Source organism: Spinacia oleracea, chromosome 3 (genome assembly GCF_020520425.1).
Source record: "Spinacia oleracea cultivar Varoflay chromosome 3, BTI_SOV_V1, whole genome shotgun sequence".
Taxonomy (NCBI): domain Eukaryota; kingdom Viridiplantae; phylum Streptophyta; class Magnoliopsida; order Caryophyllales; family Amaranthaceae; genus Spinacia; species Spinacia oleracea.
Window position 1 is genome coordinate 85,662,981 of NC_079489.1, and position 19,704 is coordinate 85,682,684.

The 19,704-nt window shown below is 41.3% G+C and overlaps 1 protein-coding gene across 1 annotated transcript; it reads left to right on the forward strand.

Moving 5' to 3' along the window:
• Nucleotides 1–8,615: 8,615 nt before the first annotated feature.
• On the forward strand, nucleotides 8,616–11,007 carry LOC130469165 (protein MAINTENANCE OF MERISTEMS-like). Its single transcript, XM_056838124.1, has 5 exons — nucleotides 8,616–9,429; nucleotides 9,514–9,672; nucleotides 9,758–10,075; nucleotides 10,158–10,477; nucleotides 10,561–11,007. The coding sequence occupies exons 1-4, from the start codon at nucleotides 8,920–8,922 to the stop codon at nucleotides 10,353–10,355; spliced, it is 1,185 nt and encodes a 394-aa protein (XP_056694102.1). The 5' UTR covers nucleotides 8,616–8,919; the 3' UTR covers nucleotides 10,356–10,477; nucleotides 10,561–11,007.
• The last annotated feature ends 8,697 nt before the right edge of the window (nucleotides 11,008–19,704 follow it).

Genomic DNA, 19,704 nt, shown 5'->3' on the forward strand with positions numbered 1-19,704 from the left:
AAGTGTGCATTGCCTAATTCATTTGTCACTTGATGCTTGCTCATGAACATAAGGTAAGAGTTGTCATCTTTATTATGTCCAGAGGTATTTCTCGGTTTCAGAGTTCAACTGATCAAATAAACAGATAATCATAGCCTATGATTCATCTGAGCACGACCATGCATTTTACAGTTACTAGCTCTCCGAGTGGCCTTGTACAACTTTCAGCATCTCATCCTGATTTATGGGAGGACAATCCCAATCTTGCGATTTTGAGATTAGACTTCGTTTGATAGGTGATTACCCGAGCGTTGCCGTTATAGCCTCCTTTTACGGTGCGACGGTTGACAACGTCAAAGTAACCAGTTCTCAGACAAGTAATCTCAAATCACTCAGGTAGTGAGGATTAGTGTCTAATAATTTTAATGAAATTTACTTATGACAGATTTTCATCTCTTACAGTAAAGTTTCATAGGTCTGTCCAATATTAGTCTTCCCAAAGTAAGTATCTATGTAAATGATTGCGACATTGCCATGTCCACATAGTTCAAGAAACAGAACTACTAGCTAGTCATCTTGCATTCTAGTTGTCTAGTGTTTTCTATGCGTCCATCTTTACAGAAAACTCCGACTAGGGACCATTTTCAACTTTTGACATTCAAGTTCACTTGATAGACATTTCTTAGTCACAGGACTGGTCTTGACAGTCTATCTTGAATATATCGTCAAATTGAAGGGACTCATCACTTAATACTAAACCAAGATTAAATGGAATATGAAAATACATTTCATATATGATAAATGTTCAACCTCAATGTTTTACAACCATGGGCCTCAAACCCACCTTTAAAACAGTTCATGGAATTCAAAGCTATGCTTGATTTCAAGTGCTACAATGTGAGGGTTGCTTCTCACTTGTTGCATAGGTTTAGTTATCATGCTTTGCCAATCTTAATATCCTTTTCATCGAATGTCGTTCGAGATAAGATGATAAGATCTTTTGAGTTTGTTTATTATGTGATCTTGTCTTTCTTACTTCAATATTGGTTCTACGTATTTTGCAATGAAGAATCATCAAGTCAGCAGACATGTGATCCACCCAAGTTCAGTGAAGAACTCTTTAATGTAAACAACTATATTTTATTGTTTCTTAGGAAATAATTACTTTTACTTCAACTGTTTAGGTTGCTAGTGATGCTTTGTTTGGATTTACTTATCCGAGCAGTTCATAGATACGTGGAAGACTTTCCATCTGTATCTCAGAACATAGAAATTAGTATTTAATTTCCCACGCAACAACTCATGGTCTCTAATCCATGTTGCCATTTCAAAACACGATTCTCTTTAGCTCGTCCTTGTCAATGGTTAACTCCAAAGGAATCTTGCTTGATCCTTTTCCAGTGTTTATGCGTGTAGCATCAATATTTAGCATATCTTTATTTCCTCGAATCAAGAACTATTCTTATGTACCTTTTCAAGTACCATAAGTTTTTCTTGATCTCAATCTAGTTGATCTTTACTTAGATCAATAGAGATTGGTATATGTTCGTCATGCCTAAAGTCATACGATACATTTTTGGCGATCCTCATATTATATCATACATGATAAATTTTTTTGCAGAATAATTCCCAATTGAATTCTATTCATGTAACTTTAGATCATCTAGTTTCAGTAGATACTAAATCCAGCTAAATTCTATGACATATAATATAGGTTAAGAATCTCATTTAGACTCTTTGATGTTTAACTTAGTAAATGCTTATACATAGTTCAAACATTCTTTACTTAGATTTATTCATAAGGGTCGAATATCTCCAATGGAGTCTTTAGTGTTTGATTTAGTAAATTCCATTACTTAATCTAAAACAATATTATAAGGTCTTTGTAAATAGATCTTAATACCCAGTATGTACTAAGTTTCGCCTTGGTCCATCATTGTTGAATAATTTCAAATCTAAGTCATTAGCATTTGAATGTCATTTCACAATAGAGAGATATGTGTGTGATACACATAGGACCAATTAAGTTTTACGTACTCCCACTAAACTTCTTATATCTCTATAAGAATCATGTACATTTTATGAAACTAAAGTACTTATTAGCTTCACTAAAATACAGTTCCAATTCCCAATTGCTTGCTTAAATCTGTACTTAGATTTTATAAGCTAGCTTTCCTTTTCAAGTATTTATTTGGATCCACAAATCCTATGACATGCCATGTACATAGTTTCTTCCAACATTTGATTAAGGAAGATGTTTTGTCATCCAATTGCCATATGTACCAATATGCAATCATTGCTTGAATTACAGACTTGAGTACGATTATGCATGAGGTTTCAACACAATCCACGCCATGAATTTGCTTATAACCTTTAGCACTAATCTAGCTTTGTGTGAAGACACAATTTCATGTTTGATAGTTTTTATCCTTAAAACAAATTTGCAACCAATAGGTGTGAAACTATTCTTGCAAATCAACAAAATTTCAATTTTGTCATCAAAACATTGATTATGTTTTATGGCCTTTATCCATTTAAAACACTGAGTCTATATATGGCCTCTAACCATTTTAGGGAATCTATATTTCGTCATAGCTTTCTTACAAGTCACAAACTCATTAATCTACATGATAATAGTTTGATTGTAAGTTGTAGTTTTCTTCATATCTAATAGAAGAATCTCATAGCTTCAGTGACCTGAACTCCATGTTTCTTCACTATCTAATAGAAGAATCTCATAGTTTCAGTGACTTGAACTCTATGCCTTACTTGGGTATAGAACATCAAACAATAGAATATCAATAGGCACTTTGATAGTCCTTTGAATATTCTGTTCCCCTTAAAGCACTTGTAAAGTCTTCTAAGAGACGTCTATTCTTTAACGCCACTTCTAAAGTCCTTAAAGAATAAGTGTTCGGATTTTCTGAAGAACTTCGAAAAGCCTGCGGAATGTCCGTTTATTTTTGTAGTTCGCCTCGAAGACTTTCGAGGTCTATTTTCTCCCACTTGTCATTTTGGAAACAAATCTCCAAAAGGACATTATTTCGAGCAAACAAACATTATGTTCTCAAAAATTCGTGGTAGAAACAATACCTTTGTGTCTCATTTGAATAAATCACAATGAAACATATATATATATATATATATATATATCTATATTTGGTCCTTTGTTTGTCGAATGACAAACACTAAGCTCCCACTGAGTTTAGAAACTCTTTAGATATGTATTATTATTGAAAAGATATTCTGAAATTACTTTTCAATAGCTTTGACGAAATTGGTTTAGTTTGGTGGTAGTTGAGCATTTTGTTTAGAAATTATAGGAAAATATATATGATTCATCATTGATCGAATCAAGTACCAATTGACTTCGATCATTCCAATTTAGATATACCATATCTTATGGAGTTAGATTGTGAAATTACAACACACAATCATTGATGATCATTCTTGACTTAAGTAATCATCCACATGATCTAACCTAGATCTTTATGATTTCTTGCCAAGTGGGTTTTTATACTTCTGAATCTTTGAACTAGCCAAACAGATTCAAACTTATATCACATTTGAGTAAATAAACCTATATTCACTCAAATCCATGTGAAATAATAAAGTCATAAAATCTTTCTTTAGCTTTGAACTCTATTCTAGGCGTTCTAACAATAGTTCATATCTTTTGTTGCTTTCAACAAGTAAGACTAGCTTGTCTTGAATGATCTAGAAATCAATCAACTTTCAAAAGTCCATCAAAATAGAGTTTTTGAATGTTAACTTGTTGACATGGTCTAAGCAACAATGCTAAAGGTTTGTGGAACTCAAATCAAGAAATTGATTTGAACCTAGTAAAGTTCTTATTGTTAAAGAGTTGTTTGTTTTAATCAAGCACACATAACTCAACCCGTAAGTAACCATTTCATTCAAATAAACAAACAAACAAACATTGTTTTTGTTTTTCTGAATGTGACTCTTTATGTGTTTGAAAACAGAAATTTAGGTATGCTGATTATGGAACAAAATAGCCATTAAGTTCCAGCCTTGAAAGGACTTAAAACAAACTAGATGACCCTACAACTAATGTAGCATTGCCATGCTTCATTTCCCACTTGTAGGCCATTAGTGTATCCTAGCTTCCACTGTTTGAGTTATTACCGAAGTAATAACCTCAAGCGGTATATGATACCAAGGAAGTTTGATTGCTAGGTTACTTCTCTTTAAACATAAACTTATAGGTAGAAACAGAATCGTAAATTCCTTTCATTTGTTCCTTGTTTTCCTATTTCTTGTACCCTTTCTTATAGTCTTAAGAATTGACTTCTCTAGTGTTGACTTTTATACTTTATTAGACATGTCCAATGTCACTCCAACAAAGTTCTTACCATTTTATTTATGTTGAATATTCTGTTTCAACTAGATGATCTTACCAGAAGCTTTTAAAGTTCTCTAAGCATCGATCTATTCGAATGTCTAGGGACTAGACTCATTCGAGAATTAAATGGACAAAGATATTAGGTTGTTAACCATTGGTAAAGCTGAGCGTTTAAACTCAATGCTTTATGATCTCAAAACTACATTGTATTTTGAATTCACAAGCACCAATCGATTTGCCATTCGACTTTGATATTCGAAAACAACCATAAAAGTCGCTATAAGAAACGTATATTTCAATTTGCTCACTTTCTCTCATTTCCGTGAATCGTTCTTGGATTCACTACCAATCGAGGAAATTTATTGTACCTTTCTAAAAGGATTTATTGCAGTGCAAGATATTTAATTATAAACAATAATTAAAACAAACATTGAAGCATGCAAAGTCTAAACATTTATCATGAGTAATAACTTGAAAATTAAAGCAATCATGCACTTTAAACAAGTCATTGGCATTTTATTCGAATTTATTGTTCTGGCAGGTGTGAATAAAATGATTCCAATATCCTTAAATCATTGAAAAATTAAGCACATTATGTATTTAGACTCAATTCTAAAATATTTTAGGTAAGCAAATCCTTTGCTATAATAGTTTAGAAGCTACTCTTGGTTGATAGGTACGTCTAAGTTCTTATTAGGTAAACCTATCTCATTTTAAAAGGACTCCTTATTTATATCGTTGAGTTTCACCAAAACAAACATGTACTCACAATTATTTGTGTACCTTACCCCTTTAGGATCAATAAGCAACACCTCGCTATGGCGGAAAACTATTACTAATATCGATGTAAAGGTTATCCAAGTAAGTGTTATTTTGGCATGGCACCTGTGAGGGGGTCGAAAAAGCACGAGGCTAATGCGTGACCTCGTCCCTCGTGGGTGTGATGATTCTTTTTATTCAATCAAGTGTAATTGGATTTCCTGTGAGTTTACACCCAATTGACTAGTAATATAGGAGTCGCCATTCATTTTTTAACGACAATGAGAAAAACTGACAAAACCCGGTTATCGTGACATAAAGGGAGTGCAATTATGTTTGACCACGACGGTCGTAGGTTCCCTTGTGATCCCTGGTGTAGGGATCTCTCAACATACACCCGCAAGGTAGAGATTGAGGGTTCGGGGGACTGTAACTACCGAGAGGAGTACTCGCTCGTCGATAACTCCAGAGGCAGGATATCCTTACTAGCTCAGCATAAATAATTGAAGGGACATGCGTTAACTATTAAACTAATCTGAGTTGATTTTAGCAATATGCAACATATAATACAAGATCGATCGCGATTATCTGATTTAAATAGCATTAAGGGACCTAGCATGATAATCCAATTTCCCAAAAATATTATATTTGTTACACGTGGTAGAACAATCAGATTTAGTTAGTTTAACAGTTCATAAAAAGGGCGAGGAAAGCAATTAAATCATCGAAAAGGGACACATTACGACGCACCCTTGAGAGGTGCGTCACGGTTCTCAGAAAACTAACCACTTTGACATTGCTATTTCTCCTTTTTATTTAACGAATATCAAATTATGGGACATGATACGTTCTGTTCGATTTATGGATCGATTGCGACAGAACGCGTGAACAATTTCGCAGCGAGAGGCTTAGGCTAAGGGTTGGAGTCAATACTCAGAATATGAATTGTGTGTCCTTTTCACGTTGAATTTGGGGCTGTATTTATAGGGAAGAGTTCGTGGAAAGATAGAATTGCAGAGTTCTAATCCACAAAGAATTATGAAAAAACACGTACCCAGGTAATTACAGCGCCCAGGCCTGGGCGCCGAAGATTTCGGCGCCCAGAGCCAGGCGTTGAAAATAGGGTCTGGGCTGTTTTCTTGGTCAGATTCGGATTCCTGAAATCCGTAGTGTTTGAGACTTAATCGAGTCTTTTAGTGCGTATCAATTTCATGACGGAATGCGTCTGGGCCCGTTACGAACTCTAGGCTCGTTATGATTTTAATTAATACGTAACTCTTATTTCCGAATCATATTATGAATAGGATTCTCGCAGTTTTCTATCTCATTTAGGATTTATGTTGGAGTGCAACACCTAATTCTGACAGGTTTCTATCTTTTATGACTTGCCACTTTTAACAGCTGCCCATTACGGCAGTTACTATTTTTAGCAGGTTTCCATAAATAGCAGGTTTCGGGTGAAATGAAAAGGGGAATTGAGATTCGTTATTTTATAGGAGATGCGTTGTCAAGTGGAGATTTATGCTTTCATCATCGAACCTTTCCCTTTCGGGAATGGGGACAAAAGTAGGTGTCTACAGTTAGCCCCCACTTTGACTGAGTCTTGGAGTAAGACGATGGTCAAAGTACTAGACGGAGTGCGTCACACAAGCCATGGTGTATGTGACCTGTTTTGCGAGGGTCTCACGAGCCCCCGAGTGATAACATTTGACTTAAGGGTCATCACTTGAAATGTCGACATATCCCTCATGTGTCATTGGGATTTGTCAACGGATAGTATAGAATACTCCCTCACTTTGTCATTGGAAGTACCTAAAGAGGCGTAGAAACTCCCTCACTTTGTCATTGGGAGTAGCTACAGATGTTTTCGAAATCAAAGCTATAAAGTGTAGTTGGGCCTGGCCAAGCCCAACCACGAGGTAAAAATGTTTTTAAAGATTCTCATTTTCAGGGTTAGCTAAACGAGAAAACCCCCTTGTTTTTATGGGACGTAAAACGAAGGAAAATCCAGCACATCGTTCTTTTTTGGAAAAACGGAAAACCAATCTTTTAAATTTTGGAAAAAAGGGAAAACTACTCACATCGCTTTTTTTTGGAAAAAACGGAAAACCAAAAGCTACTCACATCTTTTTTGGGAAAAACGGAAAACCAAAGGCTACTCACATCGTTTTTGGGAAAAAACGGAAAACCAAAGGCTACTCACATCGTTTTTGGGAAAAACGGAAAACCAAAGAAAGTTATCGCTGCAGCAACTAAGGACCTGCGCGGTTAGTGACGCAGACCCCGCCGGCTAAAGATGGCGAGCCCGTCCGCTAAGGGTGGACACCCCGTCCGATAGAAGTGGACGAATCTATTTTGAAATTTGTTTGTGCTTTTTGAAAATAAGGACCTACGTGATTTGTGACGTAGACCCCGCCGGCTGAAGATGGCGAGCCTATTTCATTTTGTTTTTGAAGATTCTATTTATCGAAAACTGAGGACCTGCGCGGCTAGTGACGCAGACCCCGCCGGCTGAGGGTGGGCGAGCCCATTTTGAATTTCTTATTTTGCCTATGTAGAAGGGCTTTTGTGATTACAACCTGTTGGTGGGTCGCAATATTTCCTGATCAGGTGTGTCCTATAAGTGGGTCCACACTGTGTATATTTTTAACGATATTGCAAAATACCATTTTTGGGAAAGAAATATCAAGATAACAGATATTTTACACAAAATAGGGGATTGCGCGTGCCCGACAGCGAATATTCGATGTCTGGGAAGCATTTTCAGCGCCCAGCTCTGGGGGCGAGAATTTTTAACGCCCAGAGCTGGGCGTTGAAAATGCGAAGGGGAGACGGGTCTTTAAATTCGCGGACCGTCTCCTTCCTTTCCAATTTCCACCATTTTCGCTCAAGCTCCTCACCTCTTTCAACTGATTTCTTGCTCGTTTCTTCACTTTTCTTTACGAATTCTACTCCAAATCACTTCCTAATCTTCCCAATGTAAGTAATTTTCAGTAATTTTGAGCTTTTTTTGTCAATTTCAGTATTTTTGTCAAATTTTTATGCATGAAATCGATTTGGGGGTTTTTGATTTTGTGCCCCTTTCCTTCAATTAGATAGTTGGAAATGTTCCACATAACATGTTAATTAGTTTGTGCATGTTAATTTTCGCAAGTATGTTGATTCTTGTTGAATTTGGGCATTTTCATGCTAGCCCCCAAGTATACCTACGATTCTAGTGTTTTCTTACAATGTAGGTGTTTTTGGTATATTGCTTGCGTTCCTCATAATTCATGAATGACAAATTATGGAAGAATTTTTATTTTGTTGGAGTTAATTAAAAAAATTTCACTTAGGGAATTTTTTTGCTCGATACGAACTTAGTATCATGTCTTAGGGAACAAAAATTGTATGACTCCATTTTATGAGTGGAATGCACTCCTTTAGTGATTGGTGTGAGTGCCAGTTTTGTTAAAGGTATAATGCCTTATTGTATTATTGATCAGCATGCCTGACGAGAGTCACCTCCTTCTGGTGGCCACGAGGAGCGTGGCATGACGCGCTAGTCTACTGGCGCGGGTCCCCTATGGGTGGGTCCTGAGCTCTACGACGGTCGTGATCTGCACTACGACCTAGAGCACCATGTGACTTCCCGCCTTCACGCGAGGAGAGAGACTACGGTTCGCGGCTACGGCGCAACGACGAGTGAGACCGTTTTTAGTTTCCTGAGCTCGGACGCCCAGGCTTTGGTGAGGGCGAGCTCACTGTTTCCGGTGGTCGAGACCTTCTGGGAGATACTGCGGCTTAACATCTCCCTGTCCTTTCTGCGGTCGTTCATGAGGTGGTGGTGGGATACCACCAACACCTTCCATTTTCCTTGGGGTGAGATGACGATCACTCCCGAGGACTACACGGCTTTGACGGGCTTGACCTTTACAGGGAACCCCGTTCATCTGAGGTCGGATGGCCCACCGCCGACTGTTTCTGAGGGCACCAGGCTCCTGGGCTCGTGGATGGGCATGAGATTGCCTTCGTACCAGCCCCGTGGGATACCTTTCGCTGACCTGATGTGGGCCTTAGAGCATGGGGTAGAGGAGTCGTCTTCGAGACAAGCTCGGCTGTTCTACCTCCATTTTATTATTTCCCGTTTTCTATCGGGTCCGACTGACACCTTTGACCCGAGGTGGATAGGCATGGTGGAGGACGTGTCTACACTGGGTGACTATCGCTGGGGCGATTTGGGCTATGCGACGCTCGTCGGCCAGATTAGTTTGGCGGTGCGCGACTCGGACCCGAGTAGACGTCACTTTGTCATTACATTAGCGGGAGTGCCGCGTTTGATCGAGGTATGTGCCTAGACTTTCTTTTGTTTTCTCGCTTTTACCGGGCTTCTTTTTTTTTTGATGTTTTATTGTCTTTTCCTTTTGTAGCTGTGGGCCTTTGAGCACTTACCTTGGCTGGCTCCCCGAAAGGGGCAGAGGCCTTTGGAGTACCCTGCCGGTCGTCGTTGGGGTTGGAAGAAGAAGCTGACAGTGCGTCCACCGCCCGATACCGTGTGGGATCTCATTCGGGACGGGAACCCTGAGCATGTGCAGAATCTTATCCTCTATCTCGTATTTCGTCATTCTTTTTATTTTCTATGTGCGAGATCTGACCGTGCTTGTACAAAAACAGGTGGTTTGGACCCCATGGCTCTCTTTTAGGGGTACTTATGCCTCGGTCAGGGATAGTTATGCCCTGAGCCAGATGCGAGTTTTGTTCGTTGGCCGCCGGGACCCTGTCTGGTACCTGGGAGAGCGGGTACGTATGCAGACGGTTGGGGCATTTTTGGTGCCTAGGCCTCCGCCCGCGACCATGCTGTCTACTCGTTCGATAGGCGAGTCGTGGAGGGTCCACTCGAGGACTGGCGTGCCGGCGACGGAGTTGGTGATAGAGGGAGCTAGCTATTATCAGTTTATCCAGGATTCTCTTCGTCTCCCGGAGCCTGGCGCTGTAAGTTGCCCTCTCTTTTCGTATTGATTTTAGTGTTTTCATGCTCGTGCCCATGTGTTTATGTCTACTGTGTTTTGTGCAGGAGTGTCCTGACCCTTCGTTGGGGGGATGGGTGCTTCCCGATGCTCGGATCTCGTATACCGGAGAGAGTGGATCCAAGATTGTGGAGACTTTCCCGGAAGAACGGGTTTTCCATGCTCCACTCCCTGAGGGAGTACAGGCGGTATGCACCTTTTATTTGTGCACTCTTCTTATATCTTTTTTTTTCTTTTGTTACTAACATTCCTGTTTCATGTTCCGGCCCGTACGGCCAACGCGATGGTGGGGGTGATCAACCGGTTGAAGTCCGCGTTGGTTCGGGCCCGATCCGCACTTTCTTGCAGGAGCCCCCACTCTACTCGGGTAATGTGCCCTCTTTTTTTCTTTTGATCTGTACCTTTTGTTTGGCTTTCTGTTACTCACTCTCCTTTTGTCTTTTCTTGTAGACGGGTGCTGGACGAGCCGGGGCCGACGACGCGGGTCCCTCGGGCGGTGGACACGGTCGTGAGAGAGAGAGAGGGCACGACACTCGCCCCTACGGCATCGCCGTTCCGACGCGGGGGTGAGTTCTTCCGGGGAGAGGTCCGAGCTGGAGCGTAGGCGACGTTCCGATGTTGGTGGCCCGAGAGCCTAGCCCCGAGTTGCAGTCACAGCCTCATTTTTGGGGTGATTCTGGCTGGGGGCCCTCATACCACGGGGAGTGGAGTGGATGGACCAGCGAGGCTTGGAGACATGGAGCCGATGACGAGTCTTAGGCTTACCTCCTGTTTTGTATATATTCATTCTTGTATTCCGCATGTATATATATTTTTTTTGCGATTTTTTGGTGCAAGAATGTTTTGAGCCTTCCGTGGGCTTTGCTTTAACATATTATAGTAATATTAGCTTTCTAAACCAACGACTAATTTTAAAAGAGAAAGAATTCCATAAAAATAATGAGTTCATACAAGAGTGCACACATATTTTTAGACTAACCGACTACTTGGGGTATTACATATGCATGTTCACTATTTTTCGTTTTTTTTTTTTGCCGACTCGTGCCATACTCCTTTGTTGGGCTTGTTCCTGAAAATTCTTGTGGCTTTGTTTTTCATTCTATTTGGTCTTGCCCGTGCGTGGGTTAGGGTATAGTGCCCTTTGCAATATCCTTTCTTCCTGATGCGTTGCATGACTTTATTATTTTTTTAATTTTTATTGGACCGAATCCTTGATAAGGATTGCCTTCGTATCTTGTCAGAATCAGGTCGCGCGTAGTTCTAGCTTTTTGAAATTTCTTGAAAGGGTGTTCATTACACGTCTGCTTCCCCCCCAAGTGTTCGTGGTTCTTTTGATGGTTCAAAAAGGAGTACGAACACTTGCAGAAGCGGGAGGATAGGTGGCAAGAGAGAATGACGCCCACACACGGTCGTAGGAAATATCGGCGCCCAGGCCTGGGCGTGAAAAATAACAGCGCCCAGTCCTGGGCGTTAAAACATGGTCCTTCGCCTTTTTCTACTTTATCGAGTTTTATGCCGTTTGCTTAGAGGATTGTGCAGAATGCTTGCTTATGAGTCTTAACGTGTTTTATTAGATGCCTTAACTCCGGACTGAATTTTATTAAATATAGTACTTTTTCAATTGGTCTAAGTTCGTGAGATTAGCGAATTCCGCTCCATCTATGTCAGCTAGTTGGACTGCTCCACCAGGTAGGATGGTCTTTACAAAGTATGGTCCTGTCCAGTTGGGCCGGAATTTTCCTCGAGGGTCCGTAGTAGGTGCGCGGACTTCTTTTAATACAAAATCGCCTTCTTTGATATTTCGAGGTTTGACTCTTTTGTTGAATTGCCTTGCGATGCGCTTTTGATACACTTGCACGTGATGTAAAGCTCTCAACCTCCGTTCGTCTAAAAGGACGAGCTCGTCGTGCCTAGCTTGAACCCAATCAGCCTCGGGTAGCTTGCTTTCTAGGACGATCCGGAGGGAGGGAATTTCCAACTCGATCGGTTGAACTGCTTCCATTCCGTATACCAAGGAGTAGGGTGTTACTCCAATGGAGGTGCGGATTGAGGTTCGATAGCCCCATAATGCGAAGTGTAATTTGTTGGGCCAATCCTTATAATTTTCGGCCATTTTTTCGATTATGACTTTAATATTTTTGTTGGCCGCCTCTACCGCGCCGTTCATTTGCGACCTGTAGGGAGAGGATTTATGGTGTTTGACATGATATTTTTCGAGCAGGTCTTGGACTTCGGCCCTAAACTGGGAACCTTGGTCACTAATGATCTCATGTGGAACCCCGTATCGACAGAATATGTTCTTTTCTAGGAATCGAGCGACATGTTTGGCCGTTAATTTTGTATAGGAGACTGCCTCTACCCATTTAGTGAAGTAATCAATTGCGACTAAAACGTACTCGTGTCCCCCTACGCCTGTTGGTGTTACCTTGCCGATTATATCTATACCCCAGGTGGAAAAGGGCCATGGAGAAGTGAAGGTGTATAGTTCTGAGGGAGGCAAATGGTTAAGGTTACTGAAGATTTGGCATTTTGGGCAAGTTTTTACAAAGTGATGGCAATCGGTTTCCATAGTGGTCCAATAGTACCCTGAGCGGGATATTTTTCGGGATAGCATTTTTCCGTTCATATGGGGTCCGCACACGCCGTTATGGTATTCTTCCATTAGTCTTTGGGCTTGGTTTTGGTGGACACAAAGTAACTTGATTTTATTCGGCGTGTACTTGTATAGTTCTCCCAGAATTATGCTATATTGTGAAGCGAGGAGGCGTAGGGCCTTTTGTGCTCGCGGGGAGGGGTTTGGGGGGGAATTCCCCACTTGTTTTGTAACGAAGGATGTCCGTATACCATGGTTCTTCTTCGGTGTTTTCAGGTTCGGAGTCTATGGCACAGCAATAAGCCGACTCTTTCCTTCGCTCGACCCGAAGGGTCATCCCGTCCCATTCATTCGGGATGTTGAGCATTGAAGCTAGCTTCGCTAGTGCATCCGCGAATTGGTTGTCGTCTCTTGGTAAGTACGTATACTCGATTTTTTCAAATTGCTCGACTATTTGGTCTAAGTGAGCTTGATATTTTGAGAGACTAGTGCTTCGGACCTTCCATCTTTTGGATATATTGTTGATTATCAGGGAAGAATCCCCGAAGACTTGTAGATGTTTGACTCCGAGGCTAACTGCGGCCTCTAGCCCAACTATGCATGCCTCGTATTCGGCGGCGTTGTTTGTGGCCTCGAAGTCAAGTTTGACGGAAATTGGTATATGGGCCCCTTCGGGACTGACTAGGAGAACTCCGACGTCGCATCCTTTATGGTTGGACGCGCCATCGAAGTATAGTGTCCAATAGTCGTCTCGTAACATCAGAAGTTCCTCGTCAGGGAGGAGGTAAGCTTCCGTGGTTTCCTCATTCGTGGCATGCTCGGCCAGGAATTCGGCTACCGCTCTTCCTTTGATTGTTTTTTCTGGCATGAATTTTAGGTCGAATTCTGAGAGCATGACTAGCCACCTGGACAGGCGACCATTTAGGGCGGGCTTTTCGAACATGTATTTTAAGGGGTCTAGTTGTGACACTATATGAACAGTGTGGGCCAATAGGTAATGTCTGAGTTTTTTGGATGCCCAGACGAGGGCGAGGCAGGTTTTCTCGAGTTCTGTGTATCTCGTCTCGTACTGTATGAACTTCTTGCTCAAGTAGTAAATGGCTCGCTCGGATCCATGTACACACTGTGAGAGCATAGCTCCCGATGCAGTATCCGTGACGGTTAGGTATAGGCGTAAAGGGATTTCAGGCAAAGGCGGGGAGAGGACGGGTGGTTTGCTTAGGTATTCTTTGATTTTATCGAAGGCAGTTTGGCATTGTTCATCCCATTCGACTTTTTCTTCTTTTCTTAATTTTTTGAATATTGGCTCACAAGTCATAGTAAGCTTGGAAATGAACCTACTAATGTATTGCAGCTTTCCTAGGAAGCCCCTTATCTGTTTTTCAGTTTTTGGTGGGGGCATTTCGGTAATGGCTTTGATCTTGGATGGGTCAATCTCGATTCCTCGCGTACTAACAACATATCCTAGCAATTTTCCAGAGGTTACCCCGAATATACATTTTTGTGGATTTAGTCTCATGTTATATTTTAAGATTCGGGTGAAGAACTTTTTAAGTGCCGGGAGGTGACCGTGCCGGTCTTTAGATTTGACGATCATGTCGTCCACATAGACCTCGATTTCTTTATGTATCATGTCATGGAGTAATGTGGTGGCTGTTCTTTGATAGGTGGCCCCCGCGTTTTTCAAACCAAAAGGCATTACAGTGTAACAATATGTACCCCAAGGGGTAATGAAAGTTGTTTTTTCCATGTCTTCTTCTGCCATGAGTATTTGGTTATATCCGGCGTACCCGTCCATAAAGGAGAGGAGCGCGTGCTCTGCGGTGTTGTCTACTAGTATGTCAATGTGAGGTAGAGGGAAGTCATCTTTGGGACTGGCTTTGTTGAGGTCTCGAAAGTCTACGCACATTCGCACTCGTCCATCTTTTTTAGTTACGGGGACAATATTGGCCACCCATTCTGGGTAGTTGGAGACTTTTATAAAGCCGGCGTCTAATTGTTTAGTGACTTCTTCTTTTATTTTCAACGCTATCTCTGGTTTGAGCCGCCGTAGCTTTTGTTTTACTGGCGTCATTTTGGGATCTAGCGGAATTTTATGCTCAGCGATTTCTCGATCTATTCCTGGCATGTCTTTGTAGGACCAAGCAAAGACACCCTCGAATTCCCGCAAAGTGGAGATTAGATCGGCCTTTTCAGTGGGAGTTAAGGTGAGGCCAATTTTAATGATTTTAGGATTTTCTTCTGTTCCAATATTTACCGATTCTGTGTCCTGAATTATAGGAGTTTTGAGTTCTTGTTCACTTACAGCTTTTATTAGTTCGGTATATTCCTCTTCTGGCTCTTTTTCGTGCTCATTAGTGGCGAGACATTCTGCATTATTACTCGGATTTTTAAGCGGCATATACTCAAAAGTTTTGTTTATCTTATTAAAGTCATGAAGCATTACATCAAAAAGATCTCCCGGAGTAGAGATTTCCGGGTCTAAACCATTTTTGGGAGGGGTTACAATTTTGCTAGGTTCGGACTCGGAGTCAGACTCGGATTCAGACTCTAATTTTTCGTACATCGGACCCTCTCCCGCAGATATCTTGAACTTCATCCCACGAGCATTAGTCCATTTGAAAGTCTTGCGCCACCCTCGTTGGATTTGGTCATCTTTTGAGGGTGATGGAGCGATCAATTTAGTAGGATCGAACACTTCATCTTGAAGAGCTAATGCCATAATTTCTGTTTTATTCTTCGCTCTTTTCTTTTCTAACCCAAACAATAGCCCGAAAGCATGTGAGTTGGGGAGCGTTTTTGGCATAGCACGATTCTTTGGGGCGAGTGGCCTTTGAGAACGTAAAGGGTCGTGTTCCAGAGCATGCATCTCTTGGGTTTGTGCGACCTCTAGGTATAGATGTTCGGGATATGCTTCTTCCATCGCGTTCCTTGATGGCTATCACGGGTAGGTATTCAGGGGCCCTGCATTATTGTTGTGGAGTAGGAGACACATTAGTTTGTTTCGTGAGTCGGTTTTTTTTTAGACATTCTATGACTACCCTTAAGTCGGACTAGTATATTTGGACTGCTATGTGTGCACTTTGAACTCTTTATATTTTCGAAAATCTTTGCCCGTGTGACATTCATAATTATTTGCATGTTCGATTTTTAGTTCCGAGCATTGTCGTCGTAGGAGGCCTAACAACGACGCAAAGAGTTATTAATTTTTACGAGTCGCTTTTGAAATCGAGTGCTTTTCTTACGCCTCGTAGCAATTCTTTTTACGAACATTTTTTGTGCTACGTATTTCACTTTCGCGCGGGCACCGAGGCTGCTGCGCCTGACCAGAAGGCCAAGCAGCAACTTCAGCGCCCAGCGTCGGGCGTGAGAAATTCTGGCGCCCAGCCAGGGGCGTTGAAAATGCGTCCCTGGCTGATTCTCGTTTTCTGTTTGCGTCTACTTTTGTTTATGCGACTTCGATTTGCGTGCTTGCCTAATAACGTCCTTTACGCGTTGTGCAGCGTTTTGTGGGATTCGTTACAGGCCATCCCGAGCGTCGCTTTTTTTGTGGCGATCATTCGGGTTTGCGGAACCCGTATTTCGGTATAACTCTTTGGCAAATTAGTCTATGAAGGTTTGGGCAATTTTTAAGGTCGTTGGTTTTCTAGGATAGTTTGTCACACACAATCACATATTTCGCTACACATAACTAACATTCATCATGAGGCGATAATAACATGCATGTCATGTAGTTTATGATAGGCTTCTATGGGTAGTTATTTGCGCCTGGCTTGGTACCGCTTCTATCGTAGATCCAACACATGCCCCGGTCGAGGTAGTGTCATCAACAGACGAATTTCGCTCAAGAGGCCAACCCGCAAGTGCAAGCCAAGGGGGCATGCAGGCGAGAGGGACCTAATGAGCGAGCGATTGGGTTCGGGATAGGTGTACTACCTGCAAAAGTACCGAGTGGGCAACATGCGCGGCGTATGCACCCCCTATTGGCGAAAAAAGGTATCCTTAGTCCCAACTCCCGAGGGAGCCGAGATTCGTTATGCGGTTCTGCCCGTTCACATTAATATGCTGATTTTCAGGTCGTCCCAACTTGATGGGGAAATAAACGCGAGGTAGGATCGTTTCACCCTTCGGCTATTTTGATTACCTACAAGCACGAGTATTTCCTTCACTTTCCCCAGTGGAGTCGCCACTGTGAGGGGGTCGAAAAAGCACGAGGCTAATGCGTGACCTCGTCCCTCGTGGGTGTGACGATTATTTTTATTCAATCAAGTGTAATTGGATTTCCTGTGAGTTTACACCCAATTGACTAGTAATATAGGAGTCGCCATTCAGTTTTTAACGACAATGAGAAAAAATGACAAAACCCGGTTATCGTGACATAAAAGGAGTGCAATTATGTTTGACCACGACGGCCGTAGGTTCCCTTGTGATCCCTGGTGTGGGGATCTCTCAACATACACCCGCAAGGTAGAGATTGAGGGTTCGGGGGACTGTAACTACCGAGAGGAGTACTCGCTCGTCGATAACTCCAGAGGCAGGATATCCTTACTAGCTCAGCATAAATAATTGAAGGGACATGCGTTAACTATTAAACTAATCTGAGTTGATTTTAGCAATATGCAACATATAATACTAGATCGATCGCGATTATCTGATTTAAATAGCATTAGGGACCTAGCATGATAATCCAATTTCCCAAAAATATTATATTTGTTAGGCGTGGTAGAACAATCAGATTTAGTTAGTTTCACAGTTCATAAAAAGGGCGAGGAAAGCAATTAAATCATCGAAAAGGGACACATTACGACGCACCCTTGAGAGGTGCGTCACGGTTCTCAGAAAACTAACCACTTTGCCTTTGCTATTTCTCCTTTTTATTTAACGAATCTCAAATTATGGGACAGGATACGTTCTGTTCGATTTATGGATCGATTGCGACAGAACGCGTGAACAATTTCGCAGCGAGAGGCTTAGGCTAAGTGTTGGAGTCAATACTCAGAATATGAATTGTGTGTCCTTTTCACGTTGAATTTGGGGCTGTATTTATAGGGAAAAGTTCATGGAAAGATAGAATTGCAGAGTTCTAATCCACAAAGAATTAGGAAAAAACACGTACCCAGGTAATTCCAGCGCCCAGGCCTGGGCGCCGAAGATTTCGGCGCCCAGAGCCAGGCGTTGAAAATAGGGTCTGGGCTGTTTTCTTGGTCAGATTCGGATTCCTGAAATTCGTAGTGTTTGAGACTTAATCGAGTCTTTTAGTGCGTATCAATTTCATGACGGAATGCGTCTGGGCCCGTTACGAACTCTAGGCTCGTTAGGATTTTAATTAATACGTAACTCTTATTTCCGAATCATATTAGGAATAGGTTTCTCGCAGTTTTCTATCTCATTTAGGATTTATGTTGGAGTGCAACACCTAATTCTGACAGGTTTCTATCTTTTATGACTTGCCACTTTTAACAGCTGCCCATTACGGCAGTTACTATTTTTAGCAGGTTTCCATAAATAGCAGGTTCCGGGTGAAATGAAAAGGGGAATTGAGATTTGTAATTTTATAGGAGATGCGTTGTCAAGTGGAGATTTATGCTTTCATCATCGAACCTTTCCCTTTCGGGAATGGGGACAAAAGTAGGTGTCTACAGCACCTGTTAACTCAATTTTTAAAGTTTGGAACTTAAGGCTCTTACTATGTTGGTTAGATTTTAAGTGAACTAAAATCCTTAATCATGTAACATAATCAAGCCATAATCTCATGCATAATTAAGACATATTTAAAGCAATAAATAACTTAAAGCATGCATAAGATATAAATGTGATCTAGTATGGCCCGACTTCATCTAGACGCTTGAACTTCAAACTCCGTCTTGAAAATGGATTGGAAACTCCGTCTTGAATTTCACCATGGGAGGCGCCATTTTCTTCAAATAGGATATGCTATAATTGAAACTAATTACAACTATTTGATGGTACGCAGACCGTATTTAAAGCAATAAAACTTTGGTACTTTAGACCAATATTACATTCAAATTAATGGTACGCAGACCATATTTTCTATCCTATTTGGGTCATACTAGTCACTTTCCATAACCTGCAAAACAATACATTTGCAATTTACCATTCACCCATTCATTTATCAATGAATGACACACATAGCTGGTTAGTAGAACATATTATGCATCACATCAATATTTGCAGCAATTAATCAAGGCTTCCAATAATCTACAAATTATTCAATCCTTATTAATTCTAATCGAGTAGTTTTAACCTTAAAGGAATGTAAACCTAATCAAGAGTTTATGACTAAAACGCTCCCACTAAAACCAATAAATTTACATGCTTTACTAATTTTAAACACAAAATTGTATTTCCTAGTCCAACCAGAAACATACAAATTTAATTAAAATTTTAAGTTCATATAAATTATTATTTGAATCCTTTAATTTATTTTCAGTTTATTAAATTAATTAATTTAAATTTAATCAAGGTTTTATTTTAGTAAAATAATTAGTATAAATAAAATTTATAATAATTAAATTATTCAAAATTAAATTCCGAGAAAAAAAATTAAATTACGAATTTTAAATTTAATTAAACTCGTTTTTCAAACATAAAATCAAAATTAAATTAAAATGAACCAATCGGGTCAAGACGAGGCCATGGGCTCGCTCCCATGCCTCGTCGAGTCCATGTAGCAGCAACGCCCCATGGGCTGCCCACTCGACTGATCGCATAGCAAGGCACGAGCAGCCACGCGTAGACGCAGCAAGCCGAGCCAGCCACGTACGCCTACGCGCAGCAGCAGCCTGCTCGCTGTGGCGAGGCATCCCTCGCTGGGCGAGGCATCGCTCGCTGGTGCGGGGAAACGCTCGCTGCCCGCGCGCGCAGCCTGCTTGCTTGGTGCCTTGCTTCTCGCCCCACCCACGTACCCACTGCTCGCAGCACTCGACGCAAGGCAGGGCTGCGGCCTTGCCCTCTCGTGCCACGCCCTTCCTCACTGCATT

What these genes read in the sequence shown, in the direction of transcription:
- LOC130469165 (XM_056838124.1), top strand. Translation starts at nt 8,920, where the DNA reads ATGAGGTGGTGGTGGGATACCACCAACACCTTCCATTTTCCTTGGGGT. An exon ending in GAGTGCCGCGTTTGATCGAG is followed by an intron (nt 9,430 to 9,513) that starts GTATGTGCCTAG and finishes TTCCTTTTGTAG; the next exon opens with CTGTGGGCCTTTGAGCACTT. An exon ending in GTCTCCCGGAGCCTGGCGCT is followed by an intron (nt 10,076 to 10,157) that starts GTAAGTTGCCCT and finishes TGTTTTGTGCAG; the next exon opens with GAGTGTCCTGACCCTTCGTT.